At 36.0% G+C, this 26987-nt stretch overlaps 1 protein-coding gene across 8 annotated transcripts in view; it reads left to right on the forward strand.

Moving 5' to 3' along the window:
• Positions 1 to 26987, forward strand: part of Mp (collagen XV/XVIII-type protein multiplexin) — a 225495-nt gene that overhangs the window by 150895 nt on the left and 47613 nt on the right. For 7 of the 8 annotated variants that reach the window (XM_089731118.1, XM_089731120.1, XM_089731119.1 and 4 more), the window contains exons 5-6: positions 22275 to 22346; positions 22833 to 22883. In XM_089731118.1, the coding sequence (XP_089587244.1) occupies positions 22275 to 22346; positions 22833 to 22883 (123 nt within the window). The remainder of the gene's footprint in view (positions 1 to 22274; positions 22347 to 22832; positions 22884 to 26987) is intronic. The other variant, XM_089731123.1, reaches the window with a different exon arrangement.

The raw sequence follows: 26987 nt of genomic DNA on the forward strand, positions 1-26987 counted from the left end.
CAAAATTTGCAAACTTATTTGTTGTTTAGGTTTCCGATGAAGTTTTACTTATAATTTTTTGATAATAATGGGGAAAAAGTCTTTTCGCATTATAGTTTGTATGAACTTGTAATAAAATCTCTTTGGCTATACTATTTGTATTTGGCTGGTTTCGGTATAATTAAAAGTTTAAATTTTAAAGAAGATAATTCAAAATTCAAATTTGGTAAACGTGTGATTTTGTAATTATTTTTCGTACTGTCATTTCATTGGTAGTGGGGCGTATTGTGGGCCCGCACGGATAAATACCGACACCCTGGCTATTTCTATCGCTAAGCAATCTTGCGTTGCGACTTAGAGAACGTGATACCAGAGCAATTGAGATATCGTAGACCAGATCATCGACATTCACGTTGTGTGCCTATAGGCTCCAGTTTTGGTGGTTCGTAATATACATAAATATAGTAGAAACACCTACACCAGTCACCCCTTAACACCAGGCGAGGCTGTAAACTCGCCCACTCGCAATACGCAAACAAAACAATTAAGAAAAATATATAAGTTAGACTTACAAAAAAAGCCCTCTTTGCAAACGCAGAGAAAAAGCCAATTTGAAATACACTATCCTCCATCTCCCATTATACAATACGAACAAACAGACTACATTTTACAAAGCCGCAGGGCTTTATATGCCGCGGCACGTTTGCTAAAAGCCCGGAAGTGCTGCGCGTATGCGGGAAATGACCGAATACCGCCAAAGTAACTTTACTATTCGCGGTAACTTGAAAAAAGTCTCTTCTAGCAAACAGACGGATGCTAACAGAGAATTTTAGATAATAGGCTTTATCTTTTTTTTTATACTGCTTAGAATGATGGACGAACTCACAGCCCACCTGGTGTTAAGTGGTTACTGGAGCCCACAGACATGTACAAACGTAAATGCGCCACCCACCTTGAGATATAAGTTCTAAGGTCTCAGTATAGTTACAATTAATTATCTATCCAATATACTGCAGCCTAAGGGGGAATTATAATTCTAGAATTGTGTATATGTAAATGTGGGTTTCACTTACTTATGTAGGCTTTTTCTTGCTTAGTTGGGGAACGATATTGCAAACCACCTGGAGTTAAAAAAATACTGGTACCCATAGATTCTGATATCAACAACGTAAATGCCGACCATCTTGAGACATGAGGTCTAAGGGCTCCGTTTGTACAGTACAATGGCTGCCCCATCCTTCAAACAGAAACACCTTACTGCTTCACGGCAGAAAAAGAAAGGGCGGTGGCAAAGCCGAAAACAATTTCAACATACTTATCAATATACTCAATAAACTAAATCGCATATGTACCAAAAACGACAAAGCCAACTCAAGAACTCAAGCATAAGAGAGCCTAAAACCAACTTCACATGCAAAAATCGCGTATCTCCAAAGGGCGGGTGCGATAAAGAAAAACCTTTTTAACACACCCCGCAAAGTGGATACCGCACTTGGGACACGAAAATCTCAATCGAATACTTTCATATATACCTTTCCTATATCGTTTTGGTTCGTGCCAACAACAAGGATGGGGCTTTATGACAGCGGTTCGAGAGTTTATGAAGTAAGAAAAGACGTAAAATCGCTCGTGGTCCTTTAAAATAATTTGAGTTTTAATATCGTAACAATGAAGACTGTTGTTTGATTTGTAGCCGCTTATTTATTTTATTATATTTACACGATGTATTACAAAAAATAAAAAATTATCATTATAGAATGTGTTGCATTGGAACTATTTTTTAATGGAAACTACTGACAATTGGGGATAGGTTTTTCACTTTTTTTTCCTACCTATGCTGATAGCCTTGAGAGGCTATTTCAGCTTCTCCTTGATGTGTAGGTGAGCTCACGGGGCTCAAACCAGAGTGTTGCTAACACTGGCCTTAGCAAGAGCAGTGCTTCGCAGCATCTACTACCGGATTGGAAACGCGATCCACTGAGAAGATCCGGCGAGAAACTCAGTGGGCTGTGTCTATGAGTTAATTTACTCGCCGAGCGAGTTCGGCGAAGACGGTGACCGATGCTTGAGGTACCTAAAAGCATCGTTAATGGATCGGGAGGATCCGTAATGACGTGTTTAGGACGAAAAGTTTCACAAAAACACGGGATTTCCCTAACTTAATGTAAGGTTTACCAAATTCGAAATTTAAAAAAAAACTTTAATCTTTCTTTACTTATATTTTAATTTTTATTTTAAATCCTCTCAAAGCGTGCCCTGCATTAGGTTAAATTAAGTAATTAAATAAATAATCTTAAACAGTATTATACACCATCTCTTTACCCCGATTCTCCATCGCAATATTAAAATGATAAACGCAAAACTGGATTGCGACAAAAAGTTACTTAAATCGAAGCACTAAGGTTCGGATACGAATGCTTATGAGAAAATACATGCTAAAGCGACAAAGAGGCCTATTCAAGCCGTCTGCGCGTCTGAAAGGGTGACGCTCTCATTGTTTGTACACACTCTAATATTGATATATTTCTTCTACTGGAAATTTGAATTCACTTTGTGATTCATACTGAGATATTGTTCGGAAGATATGTTTGTATAGCAAACGAACTTAATGTGTTTAGGGGTGTTATACATTTTCTATCTATCCATAAATTATCGATACTGATGAATAAAAAGGTTGAGCAACAACCTTAAACATAAAGAAAAGCGATGATGGAACCTTCACAGTGGGTCGTGATTTCAAACCGTTGATAGTTCAGTTGAAGGCAGTTGTTTTCTCAGACCGAGCTCCAAGAGCTGGCCCACGCCAACCAAAGTGAGTCAGAATAGACCCTTGAGGCTACTAGCAGATATTTGAAGTCGTCGTGGCCTAAAAGATAACATATCCGGTGCATTCGTATCTAGCGATGCACCGGGGTTCGGATCCCGTAGGCGGGTACAAATTTTTCTAATGAAATACGTACTTAAAAATGTTCAAAATTGACGTTCACAGTGAAGGAATAACATCGTGTAATAAAAATCAAACCCACAAATTTATAATTTGCGTAATTACTGGTGGTAGGACGTCTTATGAGTCCACAGGGTAGGTACCACCACCCTGCCTATTTCTGCCGTGAAGCAGTAATGCGTTTCGGTTTGAAGGGTGGGGCAGCCGTTGTACTGTACAAACTGAGTCCTTAGAACTCATATCTCAAAGTGGGTGGCGGCATTTACGCTATAGATGTTTATGAGTTCCGATAACCACTTAACACCAGGCAGGACGTGAGCTCGTCCACCAATCTAAGCAATAAATAATAAAAAATATGGCCAAAGCTGATGGCAAATAATAAATAACATACCTGTTCATATTCCTTATCTTCAAATAAAATCCAACCTAAAATACAAATTACTATTACAAAACTATTTACTTGGTGATATTGATGGATTTCAGTGAGCACTTGGCACCAGGTGAATCATTTACTCATCTAAAGCAATACAACATTTGGCTTCATCGAACGACGACAACAACATTACGCGTTACAACGTAATTAAAATCAATTTTAAATAGAAAATAATTTGGAAGCCCAAACGAATTACTGTTGACTTAATTAATGCTTTAAACAAATAAGTGAGACGTTTGTTAATTTGCGCATGCGTTATGATTTGACATCGAATTTAATTCGATTTACAAAGGGCCTGCGAATTTACAAAGTCAATATTGAACCGAGTGCTGATTGTGGTGTGAATTTTCATAATTCCTGTAGGTATTCGTGCTTTGATTTGTTAAAAAGGGTCTCGGGAAGTCGTTCCTTAAAACAAAGACAACTGCTAGACAAATTCTCGAAATGACGTCAATGAAAAATAAATTATTTAAGAATTCCAATGTTTTTGCTCATTATTAAGTTATTGCATAGATTTTATCGCGGGCTTTGAGCGTGGCGACTGAATCAAGAAATTCCGTAACAAAATAACCTGACACCCCCACTACGCCTACGATGTAGCTCGCGTTCAACACATTCACACGTTGCGCTTGTGTAGTGTTTGTGAATAAGCGCGTGGCGTGACGTCACACTGCATGCGCATCATAAAAAGTCTGCCCATCTCTCTCTCGCGCGGTCTAGCTTATGAGTGTGAAGGGGATAGTTAATGTTTTGCTTTTATTAATGTTTAATATAGCGTGGTCTGGTTTTATTATTGTTTTAATATTAAATTATCATTGTCTAATTATAATTGCATAAGTTGATAAAAAATGCTATGCAATAGCTTTACCGCGGCAGTTCCCGAGTGCCACACGTTTTTTTTTGTTTTTTATCGATGGTTGGACGAGCTCACGGCCCACCTTATGTTAAGTGGCTACAACGTCTACAACCTAAATGCAGCAACCCACCTTGAAACATGACTTCTAAGGTCCCACAATTTTTACAGTGCAACGACCGCCCCACCCTTCAAACAGGAAACCATTACCATTTCACAGCAGAAATAAGCATAGCAAATAAGTATAGCAGTGGTGATATCTACCCATGCGGACTCACAAAACGTTCTACCACCAGTATATTCTTGAAACGTAAACCAAAATACCGCTGTGTTGATTGCTCTAGTTGTGCGTCGACTACCGGAGTTCAAGGTCACTTGAGACGTATATTCGAAGGCTGCTATTTTGTATAATGTCAAACCACGAGATAGGAATGCCGGATTCCTTTTGCAACAGAAATAGAATGAATAGTTGGTGAACCTGTAATGGCTTTCAAAACGCCCTGTTCCTTCTAAAAATTCAAAGTTGCCACTTAATTATTCTGAGGTGATGTTATCTTCGTCGTAATTTTTTCATATTGACTCAGGATGTGTTCCCGACATAGGGCGTCTTACTCATTAGGCGATTAACGTTTAGAAATAATTATAATATTATATACGACAATGACATTACAGATTTATTTTATCATTATCAAATACTCGACTGTGTCGTCAATAACGATCCTTCTTTTTACACACAAGCACCATACAAGCATATGAGATTTGATCTCTTACAGAGAATTCTAAACGTAATATATCTTTATGAAGACTGACGAAAGTAATTCCAAGAATTTGTTTCTAATCATTTGGATTTCCGGAAAAACTGCGAAAGCCGACTAGAGTCAGTTCATTGTCAAAAAAAAAATCCTAACAATAAGATAGTAATCTTATCTTAACGAACGGCCTCAAGAACTCGTCCGAGAATAACATAAAAGGAAAGTTACCTCAAAACGTCGATCTTTCGTCGTAACTCCGTCTTAATCTAATCCGCCCCTGTTTGTGATACAATGGTGTTTTTATCCTTCCACTATGTTTTGGCTAGAAGAATGAACAGTCTAGGTTGGTCAGTTGTTCCGTGCACACGTTCTACCTATAGTGTAAATATTTTATTAACAATAAGTATATGTACTTATGTAATTTAATCGAAGCTTAAGTTTTGAAATTGAATTGCATTCCCGCCGTTTCACGATCACCGCGCCATTTTGGAATTGCAGTTTCTTTATTCAAATTTGACAGATATTTCATAGTGACGTGAAACACAATGTGAGTGAGTGACAGTGATTGGTTTCGCGTTCGTTTCTCTATGAATCCCTTGATTCGGTGATACATAACGTTCGAAAATCAAATGTGACAGCTACAGATCAATTCCAATTTGAAATTTAAATTTACTTTTAACTTTTTAATTTATATTTGGTATTTGGTTTTTGTACTCCGAACTTCCTTAAAATAAATATATACCTACTCGTATAAACATAACATATAAATAAACTAAATCTTGTACTTAAATTCACCAAAAATACTTAATACTTTTAGAAGTTTCAGTTCATTTCATTAAATAATCTGTTTAAGTTATAAAAACACAATTATAATCAGTTATCCCAAATCTCAGTGCAAGTCTTTAAACTTGTATGCTACAATGTTGCCAATGAAAAATTTTACAGAAATAGTGGAAACATTCGTTAAGGCGAAAGAGTAATCACCTAAGCATGGATAGAAAAACATTCGTAACATATTTTGTTTGATTTGATTTTTTTTGTTTTTGTACCAATATATTCCTTGGCAAATACAAAGGGCACTGCCTTTGTAGGTACATCATGTTAAGAGTGTAAAATACACCCAAGGAAAAATATTACAATCAAACTAGATTCAATTTAAAGAAACCTATTTTTAAATGTAATAATAATGTGACTTATCAAGATTTAAACCACAGTGATTTTAAGTATTTATTTCAATGATTTAATTTGATTTATAGCCGTTGTATCAACACGTTGCAACAAACCAAGTACGGTCATCCGATTCCAATTTAAGATCCCTGTGTAATGAGTACCAGAGATTGATAAACATACTTATAAATGCTTAAAATCTATACATATATCAACACCCAGGAAAAATGCATTTCCAGAGATCTTTTTTGGCGCGTACCATTCGGCTTTGGAATGGGATCCACTCCGCGTTGTTTCTCGAGCGCTATGTCATGTCTTTAAAACCAGACTTCTGGAGAGTACTTAGCTTAGATGGCCCCCGGAATTGCTGATGTCTACGGCAACGGTAACCACTCACCATAAGGGGGTAAGGGGGGCCGTATGCTCGTCTGAGACAATGGCAGTTTAAGGGCATTAAAAAAACAAATCTGTTCTTCATGCTACAATGTCGGAATCGAATCCACGACCCTCTGTGCAACAGTCAGGGCCGCTATCTCCTGCACCACCAAAGTCACTCGATAATAGGAAGTGAATTTATTAAAAACGAAAAAAAAAACATCAATGGACATAGAACATACTCGGAATTTAGATCGAGGTATCCTTCTGTCCGTAATATATTACGTTATCCTGCAACACGACCCGCTTACTTAACGTCGAGCCGAATGAACAAGGCATTGAAGGTTTTTATTCATGAGCAGCGAGAATCTAGGAGAACCGAGCTTGGGTCTTGTTAAATTGGGTACGAAGGGAATTTTACGAGTTTCTTGAAGTTGGGTATTCTTAAATTGAACCCTGATGAAAGGATAATATATTTGTCTTATCTTTGCTGTAGTTAATTTCATACAACTAACAATCATGATTCCCCTTAAATAAACGGTCTGTGTATTTATTTTTTGCCAAACAATGGATGAATAAAGAAAGGATAATATTTGAAATACGAATCATTCTAAATTTCTAATTGTCATGTATCTATCTTAACGAATGGTGCCCCAGTAGCCGAAATTCGACAATAATTAATTGAAATTATAAGTTTGAACATTATTGTAGTTGTATTGTCAAAGACTAAGACTACACTATAGACAAATATTATTAAAGAGAATCAATATTAATCTTTTTGCGACTTGACAAATTTTAAACAATAACAAAACTTTGACAATAAACAAAGAGTATACGTACGAGTATATGTATGTGTGTGTCATGTTAAATACACGGTAGTGTGTGTAATTTTTTTTTAAGCATACTTATAAAAAAAAATAACATTCTGCACTCCTTCTCTATCTATAAGTGTGAGAAGTTTCATACTCCTCCGTCCGCGCAATTTTCGTAAAAAGCCTATGATCGAGATACCATATGATATTGAAATTTTTCGGGACCAAGCTTCAATATTTACCCACTTATTAGCTGGTAATAATTTCATACATCCACAAAAAATACAAAAAGCTGTGCAAAGATCTTTAATCGTTGAAGTAATTTGCGGGTACATGTTGTTTACGTTCTAACGAATGATACTTTACTGGCTAATACATCTTCACACGTAGACTGTAATTTCAGTGTTTGTTGAATCCAGAATGTAGTGTGAAATAATTGATAGTTTTCAAGATATCAGCTGAAATAGCGAATTGGTAAATGGATACTAACGAATGCATCTAATATTAACGTACCTAATCTATTAGACGTTTGGCTAAATAACTTTTCTAAGGTTTTAGGGATTTTGAAAAGAGTTCTAAAAATTTAAAGTTTTCAATCTCCAGTTCGCAATAAATCCACAACCACCGATAGTCTTAGAAGACTATTAGATTTGGCCATTAGCATTCCGTACAGATTTTACTCTGTAAACATAGAACGAATAGTAGCACCTATCTCGAGCTCTGAGAGCTTGTTTGACTTGGGTTTTCATCTAACGACGAAGTGACAATAAAAATGCAAGTCTAAGCCTAAGCCTAAGTATTTTTAATTATTTCATCATTAATCTATATTATAATAACATAATGATAATTCTCAACGCAACTCCATAGTTAAATTCAAAGACGTACTTACTCAGAACAATCCGGCGAATCTGGCACGCGTTCTCCGCAGTGACATAATCAGTTCCTTCAGACAGACAGACGCCGGGAGTATTGACCAGACAGTTATGTACGTAGACGTTACGTCTACATTTCGGTTACGGGGTGAGAATCGAACGGAAAACGATTTGACTAATACGCGGTATGTTCTCTTAGTATATAAGTTTTTTTATTATTACTAAAGGTCCCGCAGTAGTCGAAATTCAACTATAATTAATCGGAATTGTAAGTTTGTACACTATTATGATTGTATTTTATACTTCTATAATCACAAATTTCGCCAAGACTACACTATAAAAAAATATTAATATAGACAAACAATATTTAATCTATTCTCAATTTGACCACAGACGTCAAGAACAAAAGTTTGACAATAAATAGTATGCATGCGTGTGTGCGTCAAATACATGGTATGTAGTGTGTGTAATGTTTTCTTTATTGATTTAATGTATCTTTTATGCATTATTTAAAAAAAAAATATGCATTGTGCACTTCTTCTCTATATTTATAAGTGTGTCTCTCTTATCTCTCTCTAGTCTCTATATTATCAATAAGTGTGGAAAATTTCACACTCCTCCGTCCGCGCAATTTTCGTAAAAAGGGATACAAAGTTTTTGCTTCACGTATTAATATATAGATAATTCTGAAAGCGTCATAAAAAAATGGCGACATGTCAACAAAACAGCTGATTGGTTTTCGATTGCAATGGATTTTTACGTACCGAGCTTTAGTAATAATGAATGGAATTTTTAAGCACCATGGTACAAAACGATTTCCCTACTTTAACTTAACTGACTCTGATTTAGTAGCCGGTTATCTTAAGTTTAATCTAAGCTAGTATATCTAGTTTTTTTTTTCTACCTTTGCTGATGATAACTTTGAGGGACTATGTCAGCGTAACCGAGCGAGTAAGTGAGCTCACGGGACTCAAACCGGGAGTGTTGCTAACACTGGCCCTGGCAAGATCCGGTATATCTAGTGATTAGTATCGAGTGATAGACAACAATCTGTATGTTTTTTTTTGTATTGCTTATGTAATTGTCGTCCTGAATTATTAAGTTCAGCCGCTTTGATTTTGCCTCTTGACCTCTGTGTAACAGTCTTCAGTTGATACTAATTCTTCAGCGAAGTCGCTCTTCGTAGACTGGAATCTCGGGACTGTCTTAAACCTAGTCGAACCAAAGCATATATATAATATAATATTTATATATAAGATAATAATGCTCTAGCTATTCAAGTAACCTGTAGAAATTTAAGAAAAACATGTCGAATTTCTATTGTGAAAAAAAAAACTAACTTATTGTAAGTGTGTAAGGTTGTGGTAAATGAGTGAAATAGGCATGTAGTGCTGTGAACGATGAGGGAATATAAAAATAACAAAACCTCATTCGACCACATAATCCTTCATTATAATAAAAAAAATAGTCCAAAAAATAAAAACTTCATGTTACGGGTGGTATAACCCTTATCACTCAGGGGTACGAAAAATAGATGGTACCCGATTCTCAGACCTGAATATAAAATTTCATAAAAATCGGTCAAACCGTTTCAGAGGAGTATGGTAACTAACATTGTGACACTATAGAATATATAGTTATATATATATATATATACACAGTAACAAAATCGATACTACAAGTAGATAAGTAAGTAAGAATAAAAAATATCTCTATCTCCTACATCCGAGCAGTCGGTAAGTAGGCTTGGAGGTCAAACCCGTAGACTAGACGTCGCCAACAATATCGACTTGATACAGAGGATGGCCCAGCTTCACAGTTAAAGGAAAGTCGGGGTTTGTGGAAGGCATTCCACTCGTGTTCCGCGGTAGCTGTACTTGTGTGCAATAGTGATCATAAATCAGTTAACGGATTTTGTCTGTGTTTGTGTGTGTGTTTTTTTGACATCGCTACATCGATTCGTAATTTCTAACTAAGCAATAGTATTTAGTATTGTTTGAAATTCACGTTTACCGTTTTAATTATTTTTTTTATAATTATTTTGAGACATTTGTTGATAGGTAACTATCATATTAATATGCTCACGACTGTTTGTATAGAAATAATTTCAAAAATTGAAATTTATTATAGAATTCAGTTTCGATATTTAATAATAATTTATTTTAAAATAAGTGTTGTTTAATTCAGTAAAATAAAAAAGCCTAACAACTAAATTGTCCTTACGAGACCACGAAATTTTGCACATTTATTTATTCGATATTAAAATGAAGAATAAAAAATAACAAACATACATAATTGATGAAAATTTAATACCTTTCAGCTAAATTTGAATACTGAAAAACGAAAAGTCAAATTCAAACTCCTCAACTTTATCTAATAGTTTATAGCTAACAATCAATAACACTATTAGATATTGACAGGCGCTTCGAAAAATAATGAATCAACTTCACAGTTGACAATGTTATTATATCTACATCTCCCGTAGTTAGAAGGTTGCTTCAACTAAAATCTCTTTTATTCATCTCACCATCATACAAATATTGACAAATAAAAACAATTTACCTGGAAAAATTACAATAAAAAGTTGTAATTATTTGAGGTTTCCGACGAAACCATTTTAATTCATATTAAATATCTTTTTTTTTTCAATTCAGTAGTTAGAGATTTTCAGCTATTTGAAAACTCGTTCTCGTAAAATACGGACTAATAGAGTCTGATCAGAGATTCATAGTAAATCTCGTTGTAAGAGGCGTCGTATTCCGTATTCCCTTTCCAGGTACAAAATAACTTTGGCATTACACTGGCATTACTGGCATTACAGCGCGGCGTTTCGTATTCCAAATTCAATTTAGATTAATATACATACTTAGATTTAATTCTGTCTCCCGTCTTAATATGACAGTCTTCATAGAATAACACTTAATAAAGATTACGTAATTTACCCATTGCTTTTCCCATTATAATAAAGATATTATTATACTTATGTATATTCGGCAAACGTTAAATACAAACAAATTTGATTTTTTTAACACAATAAATTGAAGCTTTAGGTAGAACTCAATACAGTTATTTTTTGATCGATTCAATAGTATTGCTTCATAGTTGGAAATGGTTTATAGGCTATTTATTAAAGATTCTTCAAAGTTGGTGGATTACCGTACGAAATATATAAAATAATTCAACTATAAAAATTAAATAAAAAAACGCGAGTGAGTTGTGTGGATCTGTATAAAAATTGTTTTTTTTTTAAACTTATTTCTCAAAAGAGTTCTGTGACTTGATAAAATGGCGATGGTAGTGTCAAGGAAATCGAAGTGCTGTGTGCTCGGGGTGCTATTATTAGTGCTGTGCGGTGTTACGTTGGCCGTGATGTCGACTTTGCGATTTTTCGAGACCAAAATTGAACCACAAGCGGGTACAGCCGAGAAATACCAGTGGAAAACAGGAACGCAGGTTGTATACGGAGTGAGTAGTAATTAATTCATGTTAATGTGTCATTTAAATATAGACACGTCTTTTTCGTATTTTTAATAATTCTATTTAAAGTCGTGAGCTTATTCAGAGAGAAAACATTACCAAGCTAGACTCTAGATCTAGATATTAATACTTCTACTATTTATCACTGGGTATTGTATCGTAGTATTGTCAAACGCGACATTATCAACAATAAGCTTGTTCTAAGTGTGACGATATTTTTAAGTCCACATTTAAAATAGTTGTACAATATAATTTACGCTTAACCACAAGTAATTGGATATTTAGTTTACGTTACGTATAAAAACTTTATATGATATCGCAGGTTGAGGGGCTATTTGGTTTAAGCGTCATTTCGCTTGTTACGCGACATTTATCTCTGTAATTAAAGGTGCGTTTTATTTGGTATTAGCATCAACAATTCTATTTTTTTAATTGAACGTCAATTAAGCTTATCCCATTCAAATAGCTGAGAAGTTTTTTTTTGTTATGATATTTTTTCCAAATTTTAAAAGCTGTAATGTTGCATAATGTCGCAACCAAACAACCTGTCACCCCTCGATATTGTGAATGAAGCAAGAAAATTCGTAGATCTATCTGATACGTTTTCTGTAGTAGAACCTGTGTAATGATGATTTTTCATTATGTTTGAGTTGAAGGAAAAGGTACTGAGTTTTTAATCAATAAAATTATCATAATCCCTCATTGCTTTCTTGATACAGTGGGAGTATAAATGTGCATCGTTTTCGAGATTAAACAGGATGTTGCACCAAAAAAAATATTAGATTATTTGAAAATGCATTACAGTAAGGTGTGGGCAAAGATATTCACCAACAGCTGCATAATGAATTAAATATGAAAGGATATGGGCTCTTGAGGCCGTACCCTGTGGCTTAACGGAAATAAACTAGATGTTTTAATTATGGGAAAGCTATATACGGTTACCAATAATAATAAACCTTTATTCAGAAACAAATATTGAATAACATAAAATCGAATTTCCAAATGTGGTTTTGATAGTGCAATTCGAAAAATATTAGAAAAAATGCTCGACTTTTTTTATCGCAATACCAAGAATCGCATCCTCCCTATATTTATGTTTGATTTCAGTAACTGAACAAAAAAACATACCCTGTATACTGTATACTATTGAGTAGTGGAGACAAATTAAATTGAAACTATAAAATAACAAATTAAATTACTGGATCATCTTAAATCTAACGAGTTCTGTATGTGAGGGTTATAACTCTTTCAATAGTACTTCACTGCTCGACCCAGGTTATCTTGAACTTCATGGTATTGGAGTTGCAAGCAGAAACACAGCTCTGCTTATACTAGCCTGTTTCCGAGTTACTGCTGAATCTTCGAACTATAAAACTAATAGCATTCGCATGTCCTCGAAATTGGATTAAAACTGATTTTGCTTTAATTTCTTAATAAGGTTTTATGCTGAATTGACTGAAATAATTATAATAAATAAGCAATAAAAAAATCCACTTACAATCTGAGTCCTACAACATCGTTCCAAGTAATGGAAATAACGACCGGCAAATACTTATGATATCCGGTCTCCGTCCTCGTCGAACCCGTCGCTTGCGACGAAGGACTCGTTGAGCGAATTAACCCAGAGACACAGCGCACTGAGTTTCTCGCCGGATCTTCTCAGTGGGTCGCGTTTCCGATACGGTGGTACATTCTGCGAAATACTGCTCTTGCTAGGCCAGTGTTAGCAACACTCTGGTTTGAGTGCCGTGAACTCACATATACGTTAGGGTGAAGCTGATATAGCTTCTCAAGGCTATCAGCAAAAGTAGGAAAAAACTCATCATATCTTTCAAACGATCATTCCCATCACTTGGCATAGGCCCGCACCATCGATTTTTCAGTTACTTATATGACCGAGATAATAATAGTATTACCATCGATTTCTCAGTTACTTATATAACCGAGATAATACTATTATTATCTGCGGGTCTATGAAATATATTATAATTCTATAATTATATAAGTTCCACATGCAACGGAAGCTGGAAACGCAGAATATAAGAACAATTACAGCCAAATTTTGAATACCAAATATATCACCAAGATGAGCTCTGCTGGCAAATCCTGGTTTTCATTTAAGTCATCCCGACAACAAGCTTTGATAGTGGAGAGGAGTTATTTTTAATACATACAATATCGATTACGGTTTTTTTTCCTACCTGTTCTGATAGCCTTAAGAGGCTATATCAGCGGCACCCTAGCGTGTAGATGAGCTCTCGGGGCTCAAACCGGAGGTGTTGCTAACACTGGCTCTAGCAAGAGCAGTGCTTCGCAGAATCTAGCGCCGGATCGGAAACGCTACCCACTGAGAAGATCCGGTGAGCAATACACTAACAATAAACGTCGTTTTAGATAGTTTGGATGGAATGTGCTCAGGTAAAGGATGGTGCGATGCTAAAAACGAGATGACAGGATCATCTGAAAAAAAAATTCAAAGCACTCTTCCAATTACTCGGAATTAACTTGGAGCTAGTTACAGACAGTTTTAACCAGCTCGTTACTGGTTTTTACTGGTAGTAGGATCTCTTGTGAGTCCGCACCACCCTGCCTATTTCTGCCGTGAAGCAGTAATGCGTTTCGGTTCGAAGGGTGGGGTGGCCGTTGTAACTATACTGAGACCTTAGAACTTATATCTCAAAGTGTGTAGCGCATTTACGTTGTAGATGTCTATGGGCTCTAGTAACCACTTAACACCAGGTGGCATGTGAGCTCGTCCACCCTTACAAGCAATAAAAAAAAAACAATTGATTTCTTCTAATTATGTTCTAATTAAAAACTGACTACTCCTTCAACATTGTTATATACCTGCCTAGCAAACAATCTAGCCTGGAGAAGCAAAACGTTGTAAATTTGAAATCCAAAGCTCCTTCTTAAGCCCATAAAAGAACAAATGCCGAGGGTTCTCCGTTATCACACATCGTTACACCGCCTTATCATACAAGCTGTAACAATTTGCACCCAATTTCGAAGGGTGAGTGCGAAGAAAACTACAAAACTGTTAGTAAAATTACCGGTCGTTGAGAAAATCGAACGGTCCTTTGAGCCTTTAATGGGGTCTTAGGGGAATAGCCTGGCAGTTTGAGGCTCATTATCTTGTTTCTTTGAAACGACCTGAACGATTTTATTTATTTACTACATAACTTTCAAATAATATTTTGCCAGTAGATCTGTGTGATATGATTACAATATTTATTATATTTATTAATCAGAACGGGTGTGTGAGTGCTTCCATTACTCTCTATTTTATAAGTAGGTACTAACACACTATAACATCTGCCCACACCAATGATACTGGATGACGACCACGACCGCTCTGACAAGAGTGATACGACATACATACATACATATACTAGTGTTAAAAACTAATTTTTCGATTTAATCTTTTTCGTTTTTATATTATATGACGGAGTAGGGACGTCCGTAATGTTTGTAAAAAGTGTGAACGTCAGCCTTGCGACGTCACGGTCATTAATTTGTTGACGAATGACTCATGTTTAGGTTTCCGAAACAAAACTTCACGAGAACTTCACGAGAACTTCGTATATTGCATGAGAAGCATAACAACGTTACAGAGATATCCGTACAGTACAACGGCTCGGACATGAATCAATCGGTGCTAGACAGCACGGCCGTATTTATGGGGCTTCGTACCCGTGAGCGTGTTGACACGTTTTAAACACGTGAGCGTGTTTACACGTTTTTCAAACACGTGAGCGGGTTTACACGTTTTTCAAACATGTTTTAAAGTATTGAAATTACAATAAAAGGAACTGTTTAACATTAATTTCTTATCACAGAGTAATTAGTTGATGATCAGTAGGTAAATAGTCATATTTGCGCCGACACGGCCATACTGACAGGCGGTGCGCGCTCTGCACCAGCCGCCCATGTATGGTGTATCACCAGAGAGTTCTTGGAGTCCATCTGAAAAAATGGAATGTCTGTTTCTGAGATTGGTATCTGTGTACCTTTTTATGTTACTTTGAAAGTAACTTATTTTGTGTAGTTTTATATTGTGACGTACACTGTGGTACTTATGTAGTGGACGTACACTGTGGTACTTATGTAGTGGACGTACACTGTGGTACTCATGTAGTGGGCGTACACTGTGGTACTCATGTGGTGGCGTACACTGTGGTACTCATGTGGTGGCGTACACTGTGGTACTCATGTGGTGGCGTACACTGTGGTACTCATGTGGTGGCGTACACTGTGGTACTCATGTGGTGGCGTAATTTTATTAATCAAAAATAAAAACTTATCCTTATGCAGATTGTTGATTTTGTTGTTCGACCATCCTGGTTTGTGAAGTAGATGGTAGAGGTTCATCGGCTGATGCTGGTGGGTAGTCTTCTTCCACCGATACGGTTATCTGGTCTCCAGGTTGTTGCTCAGCGGAGGCGGCATGTGATCCCACTTGGGCGGTGCACGCTCTGCACTAGCCTCGTTGATTCTCGTAGGTTCTTTGATTCCCATTGATCTGCAGGAATAAAAAGTTTCTCTGAGTAGCGCATCTGTTATACTTGCGTTACTTGTAACTATGTAAGTTTGAGACTATTAATGCGATTTTATTGTAGGGTTCTCTGAGGTTTTCGTAGATTTCTCGGAGGTTCTCGTAGATTTCTCGGAGGTTCTCGTAGATTTCTCGGAGGTTCTCGTAGATTTCTCGGAGGTTCTCGTAGATTTATTGAAGGTGTGATAAGAATGTGTAAGGTGTTGTTCGTTGTGTAAGGATATCATGGTCTTCAGATGAATTTTGTGGTGAAATTTTAGTAATCAAAAATAAAAACTTATCTTTTGTATTCATTGATCAGTTGATTGTTGATTCCGTCTCCAGGTTGTTGCTCAGCGGAGGCGGCATGTGATCCCACTTGGGCGGTGCACGCTCTGCACTAGCCTCGTTGATTCTCGTAGGTTTTCTTGGATTCCCATTGATCTGCAGGAATAAAAAGTTTCTCTGAGTAGCGCATCTGTTATACTTGCGTTACTTGTAACTATGTAAGTTTGAGACTATTAATGCGATTTTATTGTAGGGTTCTCGGAGGTTTTCGTAGATTTCTCGGAGGTTCTCGTAGATTTCTCGGAGGTTCTCGTAGATTTATTGAAGGTGGGATAAGAATGTGTAAGGTGTTGTTCGTTGTGTAAGGATATCATGGTCTTCAGATGAATTTCATGGTGAAATTTTAGTAATCAAAAATAAAAACTTATCTTTTGTATTCATTGATCAGTTGATTGGTGATTCCGTCGCTCGACCATGCTGATTTGTGAAGCAGACGGTACAGGCTTATCGGCTGATGCTGGAGGGTAGTCATTATCCGCCGATACGGTTATCTGGTCACCAGGTTGTTGCTGAGCGGAGGCGGCGTGTGATCCCGCTTCTGATGACGGAGTAGGGACGTCCGTAATGTTTGTAAAAAGTGTGAACGTCAGCCTTGCGACGTCACGGTCATTAATTTGTTGACGAATGACTCATGTTTAGGTTTCCGAAACAAAACTTCACGAGAACTTCACGAGAACTTCGTATATTGCATGAGAAGCATAACAACGTTACAGAGATATCCGTACAGTACAACGGCTCGGACATGAATCAATCGGTGCTAGACAGCACGGCCGTATTTATGGGGCTTCGTACCCGTGAGCGTGTTGACACGTTTTAAACACGTGAGCGTGTTTACACGTTTTTCAAACACGTGAGCGGGTTTACACGTTTTTCAAACATGTTTTAAAGTATTGAAATTACAATAAAAGGAACTGTTTAACATTAATTTCTTATCACAGAGTAATTAGTTGATGATCAGTAGGTAAATAGTCATATTTGCGCCGACATATATTATTTCTAACATTTCAAATAATTCACAATTTTCGTGGTCACGAACGACTAAGGTGTTGTTCGTCGACATTTGAAGATTTTTCTAACTACCGTCTGTTTTTATATAATAATTACTATATCTACTAATTGAGAAAACGCAATAAATACTATACTAGTGGTTGGAAAATTCCGAATGCAAACATAAATATCTCCTAATAACCAGGGTCCTTTTTGCTGTGAAACAATAAATTCGTTGTACAAGGATGGAACAGTCTTTATCCTAACATAGCGGATTTCGACTAAATGTATTAAGGCAGTCGACTGTATTCACACTGTAGTTTTGCATCCGATAAACAATTTAAGCTAATTTTAAAACCCTGTAAACGTCTCCTTAGCCGTGGTCTTACCAAACTAATCATAAAAAGTAGCCTCTATTAAGTTTAGTCCGCGCCGTGAGGTCGAGTTTTGATTCACCAGTATAAGTCTATTGATAAGTTATTTAAATTTTCTTGAACATTTATGTAAAGGCTATATTCTGTTTTGTATAAATATCCAAGAAAGCATTACCTTCTCAAGTTGTGCGCGTCAGGAATAAGCTTCCGGGAAATTTTGTTATGGCACCATCATTAAACTCCTTTAAGAAACTTGAAACTTCTAAGCTTCGAAGAACACGCATCGGCGAAAGCTGCTAACATGTTTTGTTTATTAATTAATTCATTTAATGAAGATACCAATAAAATGTATTACTCATTACGTTTCTAAATATGAACCGTAATTGAATTATATTTAATTGTAATTAATTAATACACTGTAATACGTTGCCATGACAAGCAATTCCAAAAAAATTAATTTAGCTCAAAGACAAAATTTAATTGAGAAAATAAATTATGAAATGTAATCAAAAAAATAATTAAGTTTCATGAGCCGGTTATTGTTATTTAAAATAATAAATATAAAAATAATACAAAAACAATACACAAATAGATAAGTTATTCGAATGATCCTAATTCTAATAAGCATATTAATAAGTTTTAAATGAATTCAATGACACTGAAAATTTATGAGGATTATTACATGAGAGTGATAAGATTCACCCAAAGAAAGTTCTAGTAAAGTCGTGTAATAACGAATACATTATAATCTAATCTAAAGTTATTGCATAAAGCTAATTTACAGTTTCTAATTAATGCCACATCAGTATCGTCGATTATTACTGTAGACAGAATTGAAAAACAGCAATTTTACGTATATTTTAAGGCTAATAAAAATGAATAGCAATATAACATTAATTTTAAAATTATCTATATACAAAAACACAGTTGCAAGCTCTCCGCGTATTTCACAAAATTCAGTATAGAACTTTAAAACGCGCAATGGATTTCGGGTCACGATTTATTTGACCAGTATTTCACATTAGCCTTTGTGATGTGGTGTATCCGATGACTCTAAAATCCATTTAGCCTTCAAATAAATCATGGTCTTTGGTAAATTTGCATTAATTTTCATTTATATCTGTAGATCTTTGTGAAGGCTACGTCAACGTGACGCTGTAAGGTTAATTAACACAAGGATAGGGTTATGGGTTATATTATGTACCTACACTAAGTACTTGTTATATTTTAGGGCTATGTTACGTACACAAATGAATAGCAACAAAACTTTTATACCTAATTTTTTATTTATTTATTGCTTTGGTGGTTGGACGAGCTCACAGCCCACCTGGTGTTAAGTGGTTATTGGAGCCCATAGACATCTACAACGTAAATGCGCCTCCCACCTTGAGATATAAGTTCTGAGGTCTCAGTATTACAACGACTGCCCCACCCTTCAAACCGAAATGCATTACTGCTTCACGGTAGAAATAGGCAGGGTGGTGGTACCTACCCGTGCGGACTCACAAGGGATTCTACCACCAGTAATTACGCAAATTATAATTTTGCGGGTTTGATTTTTATTATACGACGTTATTCCTTCACCGTGGAAGTCAATCGTGAACATTTGTTAACGATATATCAATATTACGAAACATTTGATTATATCAATGTAAGGGGATAGTGATTGTAGAAGAAAGAACAAGAACCTTTTAGTAGGTACCAATTTAAATTCGGTTGCTAAGTTAAACATAAACTCTTTTGACATTTTAGTAAAGTGTATATTTCGTAAAACCACAATGTAAAATGAGCATTTTCAACTTGTATTTAAAAGCGAAATTCCTACACTACGGATGCTGTTTTACTACGTTACATTACGTGTAATGCAAATAAAGTCTGATTGAATTGAATCTTTGTACAGTTATCAGTGACGATGAATATATATTATAGAAATGTTGATTAAAAAATATTAATTTAATATTTATCTGAAACGATAGTACCACAATTTTAAATAACAAATTCAACTAATACTACTTTTTTTATGATCGATGGTTTACTGGTAGCCCAGAGGCCTTTCCAGTTTCACAGAGACAGGTGGGCGAGCAAAGGCTCAGCCAGAAGAGATTTGCTAACAACTACCCGAGCGCCTACAAGGGAGACCTAAAAACTCAAGAGTAGGTAGCTGCTTCGCGAATGAATGTACTACCGGATCGAAATCGCGACCCGCTAAGAAGATCCGGTGGGAAACTCAACGGGCTGATGCTTAGGTTAGGTTGCACGTCGAACTCTTTGCCGGATTCGACGAGTACGGTTACTGGGGTCTCTACTCTTGCTGTTAGATCGGAAGGCGTCTAATGCGGTTATTGGATCTGATGGATCCGTAAGGTACTACTTATTGTCGATCCGGCTCCAATAGCAATAAAAAAGTATCCAATTGTTACTTATAGCTATACTTAGAGCTAACTGGTGGTAGGACCTCTTGTGAGTCCGCGCGGGTGGGTACCACCGCCCTGCCTGTTTCTGCCGTGAAGAATTAATGCGTTTCGGTTTGAAGTCGTAATTATACTGAGATCTTAGAACTTATATCTTAAGGTGGGGGGCACATTTACGTTGTAGATGTCTAGGGATCCAGTAACCACTTAACACCAGGTAGGCTGTGAGCTCGTCCAACCATATAAACAACAAAAAAATTATGGGTGGCAGTATTCACGTAGTTCATATCCAACTTAGCAACGGGTTAATAAACTCTTTCATATACACTTTCGTATTTCGGCCTATTTCAGCCGTGAGGTATTCAATAAAGCCGGTTTCAAGGCGGTTTCCATGACTCAATCTGAGAATAGACTAGAATAGGAAAAAACATATTTCGTAAAGACACGAAGACGTAATTTCCTTATTCTAGTCATTTGTTGGCGTCAGAGAACTAAATTACATTCCTAGACTCGTCTCGAGAGTGACAGAGACGTAATTAGATTTTGTTCCCGCGAATTGCGTTTGTACAAAGGCTTGCCCCAATTCCGCTTATAAGCTCTAATCAACTGTGCTTGCTCTTTTTCAACACGCTTAATACTGGTGGTATGGAGTCTTTTGAGCCTGCACTGGTATGCACCACCACTCAGCCTATTTCTGCCGTGAAGCTGGTTTGAAGGATAAGGCATTTTACTGTAAAAATGAGATTTAAACTCATGTCTCACGGATCTGCGGCATGTACGTTGTTGATGCCCATGAGCTCCAGTAGCCACTTAACACCGCATGGGTAGTGAAGTCATCTACCGATCTAAGCAATAAAGTAAATCAAGTAAATCAGCAGTTGCATAATGCAATGGGAACTTCAAACATAAATCCCAAGATTTGCCGCTGTGACGTCGTGGAGACAATCACTTTCGGTGACCAATTAATAATAGATCCGAGCCGAGATCATCTATTCATTTAAATACTAAAATAATCGCAAAACGTTATCGATAACTCAACTGGACTGCTATTTGGTTGATTTAAAAGTACCCCAATAATACTTTTTTATTTATTAATTATCTACAGATTTATCAACAGAAATGTGACAATGTTAAACTGACGTGGGTCAAGAGAAATTGACTGGGCTTATTTTACCATAATTTAATGACCACTATAATATGAACTCACGTCACTTGTCAAAACCATCTGTCTAGAAAATTGAGCAAGCTTATACAGAATTTCTGACTTTGACACCGTCCATTTTACAATGAACTGGCTCTACTTATAACATGAATCTTTACGTAGGTTTCTGGATATTGGATGTTATTAAGCATACGACCAGTTAAATTGAAACTTGGTTGCATAGATTTAAGCAAAGAAATCAGGACCTGTACTCGTTGGTTGTTAATCGATTCCCTTAGTAGATGTTCGTTTTAAATTTAGTGCTACGTGCGGATCCGTTCGGTTAGCGCGTACGCATGCGTCCTTATTCCGGTTTTTAAAAGGGCAACGCACTTTACTTTTTTACTTGAATTTTACTTTATTATATAATAGCAGAATAACTTATATCTGCCATTTATATTGTGCATATAAAAACGTATCATATCCGCATCACAATAAGACGGGAATTTTGTTGATAAAAAATGTTATTCCAGTGATGTATGTTAGTTCAGAATTCGCCAATTGAAAGAGCTGCTACATGAGTCGATTACAAAACCAATCGATATAATTCGAATACTCGAATAATCGAATCACCATTGCCTTTCTATTCGTCGAACATTAAGTTCGAATTTCAAATGTTCGAAGTGTCCTTCATAAAACGTCAGTCGAAATTTCGCTTTATGTAAAATAAAATCACCTATATGTCTATGTGAGTTAAGAGCGAGATTTGCATGAACATGTCCGTCCGTGGTTTGTTGATCTTCGTTGTGGTGCAGGGCGCGTTTCAAGAGCTGAAGCTATACGGATCGCCGTCACAGGCCGAGGTGCAATGTGTCAACACTTTCGAGGTATGTAAAATTTAAATATTTGTACAGATTTATCTCGACAATTTACTTAAGCATTGAATTGAACAAAACGTCCAAGATTATTTTTTTAATCCTCTAATCGCTATTAAGAATTCCTCGACACGTGAAATTAAATTCAAACAAATCGATTTTTTGTTTGTTTTTCATTTAATATTAGGCTAAAGTAGAGACTAATCATAAATGTGATCATAATAAAATTGAAATTGGAAATTCATCTATCTAGAGCAGATGCTCTAAGTAATCCAGAATAAGACGTTTAAAATTTAAAACAATATTTTGTGCAATTCCAAATTAACGAATTAAATTATATTTAATATAATTTTCATCGATTTTCAATATTTTTTTTTTTTGTTTTCAAATATAATTCTCACCTATCTACTCAGTATATAATAATAAACAACCAATTCAAGGACCAAGTCAATGAACTTAAACCACAGATAAAGCATATTTTTTTCGAATATTCAACAGGAAATAGATAAAAGCGGCGAAGGAGACGAAATCGATATTGACAACTTCTTGGTGATTACAAAGATTTTTTTTTTAAATAACACACTAACCGCAACTTAAATACGCTTCTACTAGCAACCTGGTGAATGTTAACATCGTTCAAAATAGCAGCACAATGTAAATCACTCTTACTATATGTATATTGGGCTTTGTGTGTTAGCCTTGCTCAGATATAAGCAGTGTATGACTTCTTCACGATCAGAAATCGCCAGACTTATGCCTACGCTTTCAAATGGCCTTGAACGTGATGGCACGACACTGCCGCGGCAGCAACCCTGTCCTTCTTACCGTTAGGAACAGAGGAAGTACATACAGAACTAACGGGTGCCTCCCTCATTTACGAGCAGTGGGTTGCTTGGCCAGTAGGTTCGGTGTTGGTGAAAAACTAATCCAACGCGCCGCCATTAACTGCTGAACTTCTCCAAACAAGCAACCCTCAAACTACCTATTCTGTTTCCTTATCGTCCGTTTATATCAGTATAGTAACCTGTTATCTATATTAAAACTGCCATCAAATCTTATCTAAATTCATTTAATCAAGACCTAAGATTCCTAATCCTGATAAGCCAGTCCACAAAATCTTCGAATGAACTTGATAAGGCCAAACAACGAACAACGTATTTGTTGTATCCTATCTACAGCTGTCAATACTTCTTTATTTAAAAAAAAACTGCCTAGCTTTTTCCATTTTGAAAATTCCTAACCTTCAATTTTAAATTTATCGATGTTTAACTTACACACTACTAGTCTGATTGTATTCCTATATAGTCTAAATCCTGGTTACAATGTAAAGCCTTTGTTTTACTAAATTTGTATTAATAGCATTCAGCAGTTTAATAATGGAACCGGTGCTGGAACTAATTTTAAAAGAGGACGAAGAGGTTGAGTTGAAATCATTAAAGTTCATCATAATCGGATGAAAATATCTAAGAAATCGGTTTTCGAGGCTGTATTTAAGTAATTAAAAAGTACATTGCCTGTTTCAAACACATTTTTGAACGCGGGCGAGCTCACGGCCCACTTAGTGTTATGTGGATACTGGACTCTATCGACATGAGTGTCGTCACCCACTTTAAAACGTAAAGTCTAAGCCTTAATAGCGGCTGCCCCACCGTTCAAGCACAATGCTTCATCATGGCAGGAATAAACAGGAAATACCTACCCGTACGAACTCACAAGATATCCTACCACAAGTAACCACCAGTAAACACATTATGCATTTCGCTAATTAGTGTCAACAGAAGTGCGTCTTTCTAAAAATATGTCTTAATTTTACAATGACATACTCTGAGCGTTATGAAAATTAAATGTCCTTCTTCAAACGAGGCTTGGAGAGAATGGTATGTAATTGCTTTGAAATGTCCTTCTTCAAACGAGGCTTCGGAAGAGTACTCAAAGGTAGGCAGTGGCTTTGGCTGGGTTTCTGGCATGACCACGAGTGAAGGTAGCCACTCACTACCAAGTGAATTGTACAAAAGGAAATAAAAAATTAAACGAAAAAAATACTATTTCAAACCATCTTAAAAGTATCCATTTTTGTTATTTTAGACAAGCGGCCCGCTCTGGCTCCGCTCGGGTCTTTAACAAAAATTTCAACAATATTTGACGTTGTTTTATTTTTTAAATAAAAGAACACTTATTGCGGCATAACTAGTACATTATTTTATTCTATCATCAATAGTTTTCGCAGGGCACGCAATGTAAATTATATTCTAGGTAATTTTGTTACACCTTGGGTTACATTATTGGAGTTTTAGTAAGGATCCTCTTTATAATATTAGTATAGATTAGTATGGATATTGTAATTAAAGTTTTAGAAGAGCTCTTTGTTTATTGACAACGAGTTAATTTATCTTGAATTGGATCTGAATTGATGTCTTGCCCCCGAATCAATATCTGTCACCTTCAACGATTTATGTTTCAATTCGCTGAGAATGATGGTTTCATTTGGATTGAACTATCAAAATTATAAACAGATTTTAAGAGCAGTTATGTCGCTCATATAAGTACTTACAGATTAATTTTGTAAATCGCAATGTTAAATCGCGGTATTTAAATCGTTCGTATTCCTAAAGCCTTTCCACTCAAATTCAAATTCAAATTCAAATTCAAAATCAATTATTTCAACTTAGATGTCAGTATGACACACTTGTTGAATGTCAAAATATAAATAACAATGTTAACTCTACCACCGGTTCCAAAAAAAGCCACAGTCCTGAGAAGAACCGGCGAAACAAACTCAGCGGGCTTTTTTTTGTTTTGTTTTTTCTCAAATTTTTTTTTTTTTTTTTAAATAAAAATAGTTACAATAAAGGAAAAAACAAGTCAAAAAATACAATTAAAAAATATATAATCATAATGAAAAATGAAAAGGCCAGGAGCGAACGCCTCATTCCCACGTAGTGCCATCTAGTAAATAATTTTTAACTTTATAATATGCCTTGTTGCACAAACGTTCCTTGACAGTTTTCTTAAATCTATGAACAGGTAGTAATTGAACGTTTAGTGGGATTTTGTTGAAAAGTTGTTGTTGTTGAAAACTGTTCTATAAATCTATACTAATAATATAAAAAGTGAGTTTCTATGCTTGTTACGCTTTTATGTCTAACTACTCAACCGATCCTTAATTTTGCATAAACGCTATCAAAGGCTTAGAAAAAAAAGGGGTAACCTTCATCTAGAAAAAAGTAATGTTTGCAAGGTTTTTTTTTTTAAATTAAGGCAAGAGAAGTCACTAGTAATAGCTAGTCTGTGTACAAATTAAAGTTTGTATGTCTTCCGATCGTCATCTCATTGGGATGGGATATTGTATAGCTCTTTGCTTAGCTTTTGTATAGATTTTGAATCACAGCGAAGATTAGTTTAATTTTTTTTTTTCAAACGTTAATGTCAATATTTTTTAACATAATATAATCGATATTATTACAAATAAAATTAAAGAGCTTGTTTAAATGGCTCTCCTGTCAAGTTGCAATAATGTCGCATAAACCAAATATCCTTTCACCGGTCGATATAGATATGCAAACATACAACACTGACACATGGTATTGCTAACAAATAGGCAGTGTTCTTAGTAACGGCATTGAGAGATCATGCTAATTATGATTTAAAACTTTAAGCCAGTATCACAACTAGAACAGAAATTGGCTTCTCGCATATCCAGTGTCTCAAGCGGAAACAGTTACCACTGCCAACCTCCGATCGGAGATGGCACTGTTTAATGAATGAGAAGGCGGATAATGACCGGGATGACTTTAGATTTTACTGCTGGTGGAGCTAATTGTGTTTCCGCACTAATAGGTGCCAATTCGCCAATTACTGCATAAAAATAATAGATCCATAAGGCTGAAAAACGTAATATCTTATTCTATTAAAAATGTAGACGCTCCTTGCTAATACTAAACATACACATTTACTGGTGGTAGGACCTCTTGTGAGTCCGCACGGGTAGGTACTACCGCCCTGCCTATTTCTGCCGTTGTAACTACATCGAGACCTAAGAACTTATGTCTCAAGGTGGGTGGCGCATTTACGTTGTAGATGTATATGGGCTTCAGTAACCATTAAACACCACTTGGGCTGTGAGCTCGTCCACCCATCTAAGCAATAAAAAAAAAACACCATGACGGGAAGCCAACATCCGGATACCTTATTTTTCTATAATCCTATAAACAGACTTTTCGACGACCAAACACATTCCCGTTCCTTGAATGATCCCAAAATTCGCAGTAATCGCTTCAGCGTTCTTAAGTGGTTTAGCCTTTAGGTTTTAATGCTGTATTGTCAAGAGCATAAGTACAACGTGTTTGTCTTCCGTGCAAACTAGTCGATGTATATCTGTGTTCACATATTCAAATGTTGTATATTCCCCATAGACTCCGAAGCGGCTTGGATAATTTCAATGAAATATTCAGGAGATCTTTAGATTGGCCCGACGGATTTGGCTGTGAAGTTTAGTAACGATCGAAGTCAAATCTAAGATCGGTCAGCAAAACCAGTCGGGCTGGATTAGTATTTAATTTAAACATAATACAACCTTTCACTAATAGCAGTTGTTATAATTATTTACAAAAGTATCAAATTTATAAAATATTTTTTTCTCGAGTTAGCAACGTA

The sequence above is a fragment of the Bombyx mandarina genome, chromosome 11, assembly GCF_030267445.1.
Source record: "Bombyx mandarina strain Sakado chromosome 11, ASM3026744v2".
Taxonomy (NCBI): Eukaryota; Metazoa; Arthropoda; class Insecta; order Lepidoptera; family Bombycidae; genus Bombyx; species Bombyx mandarina.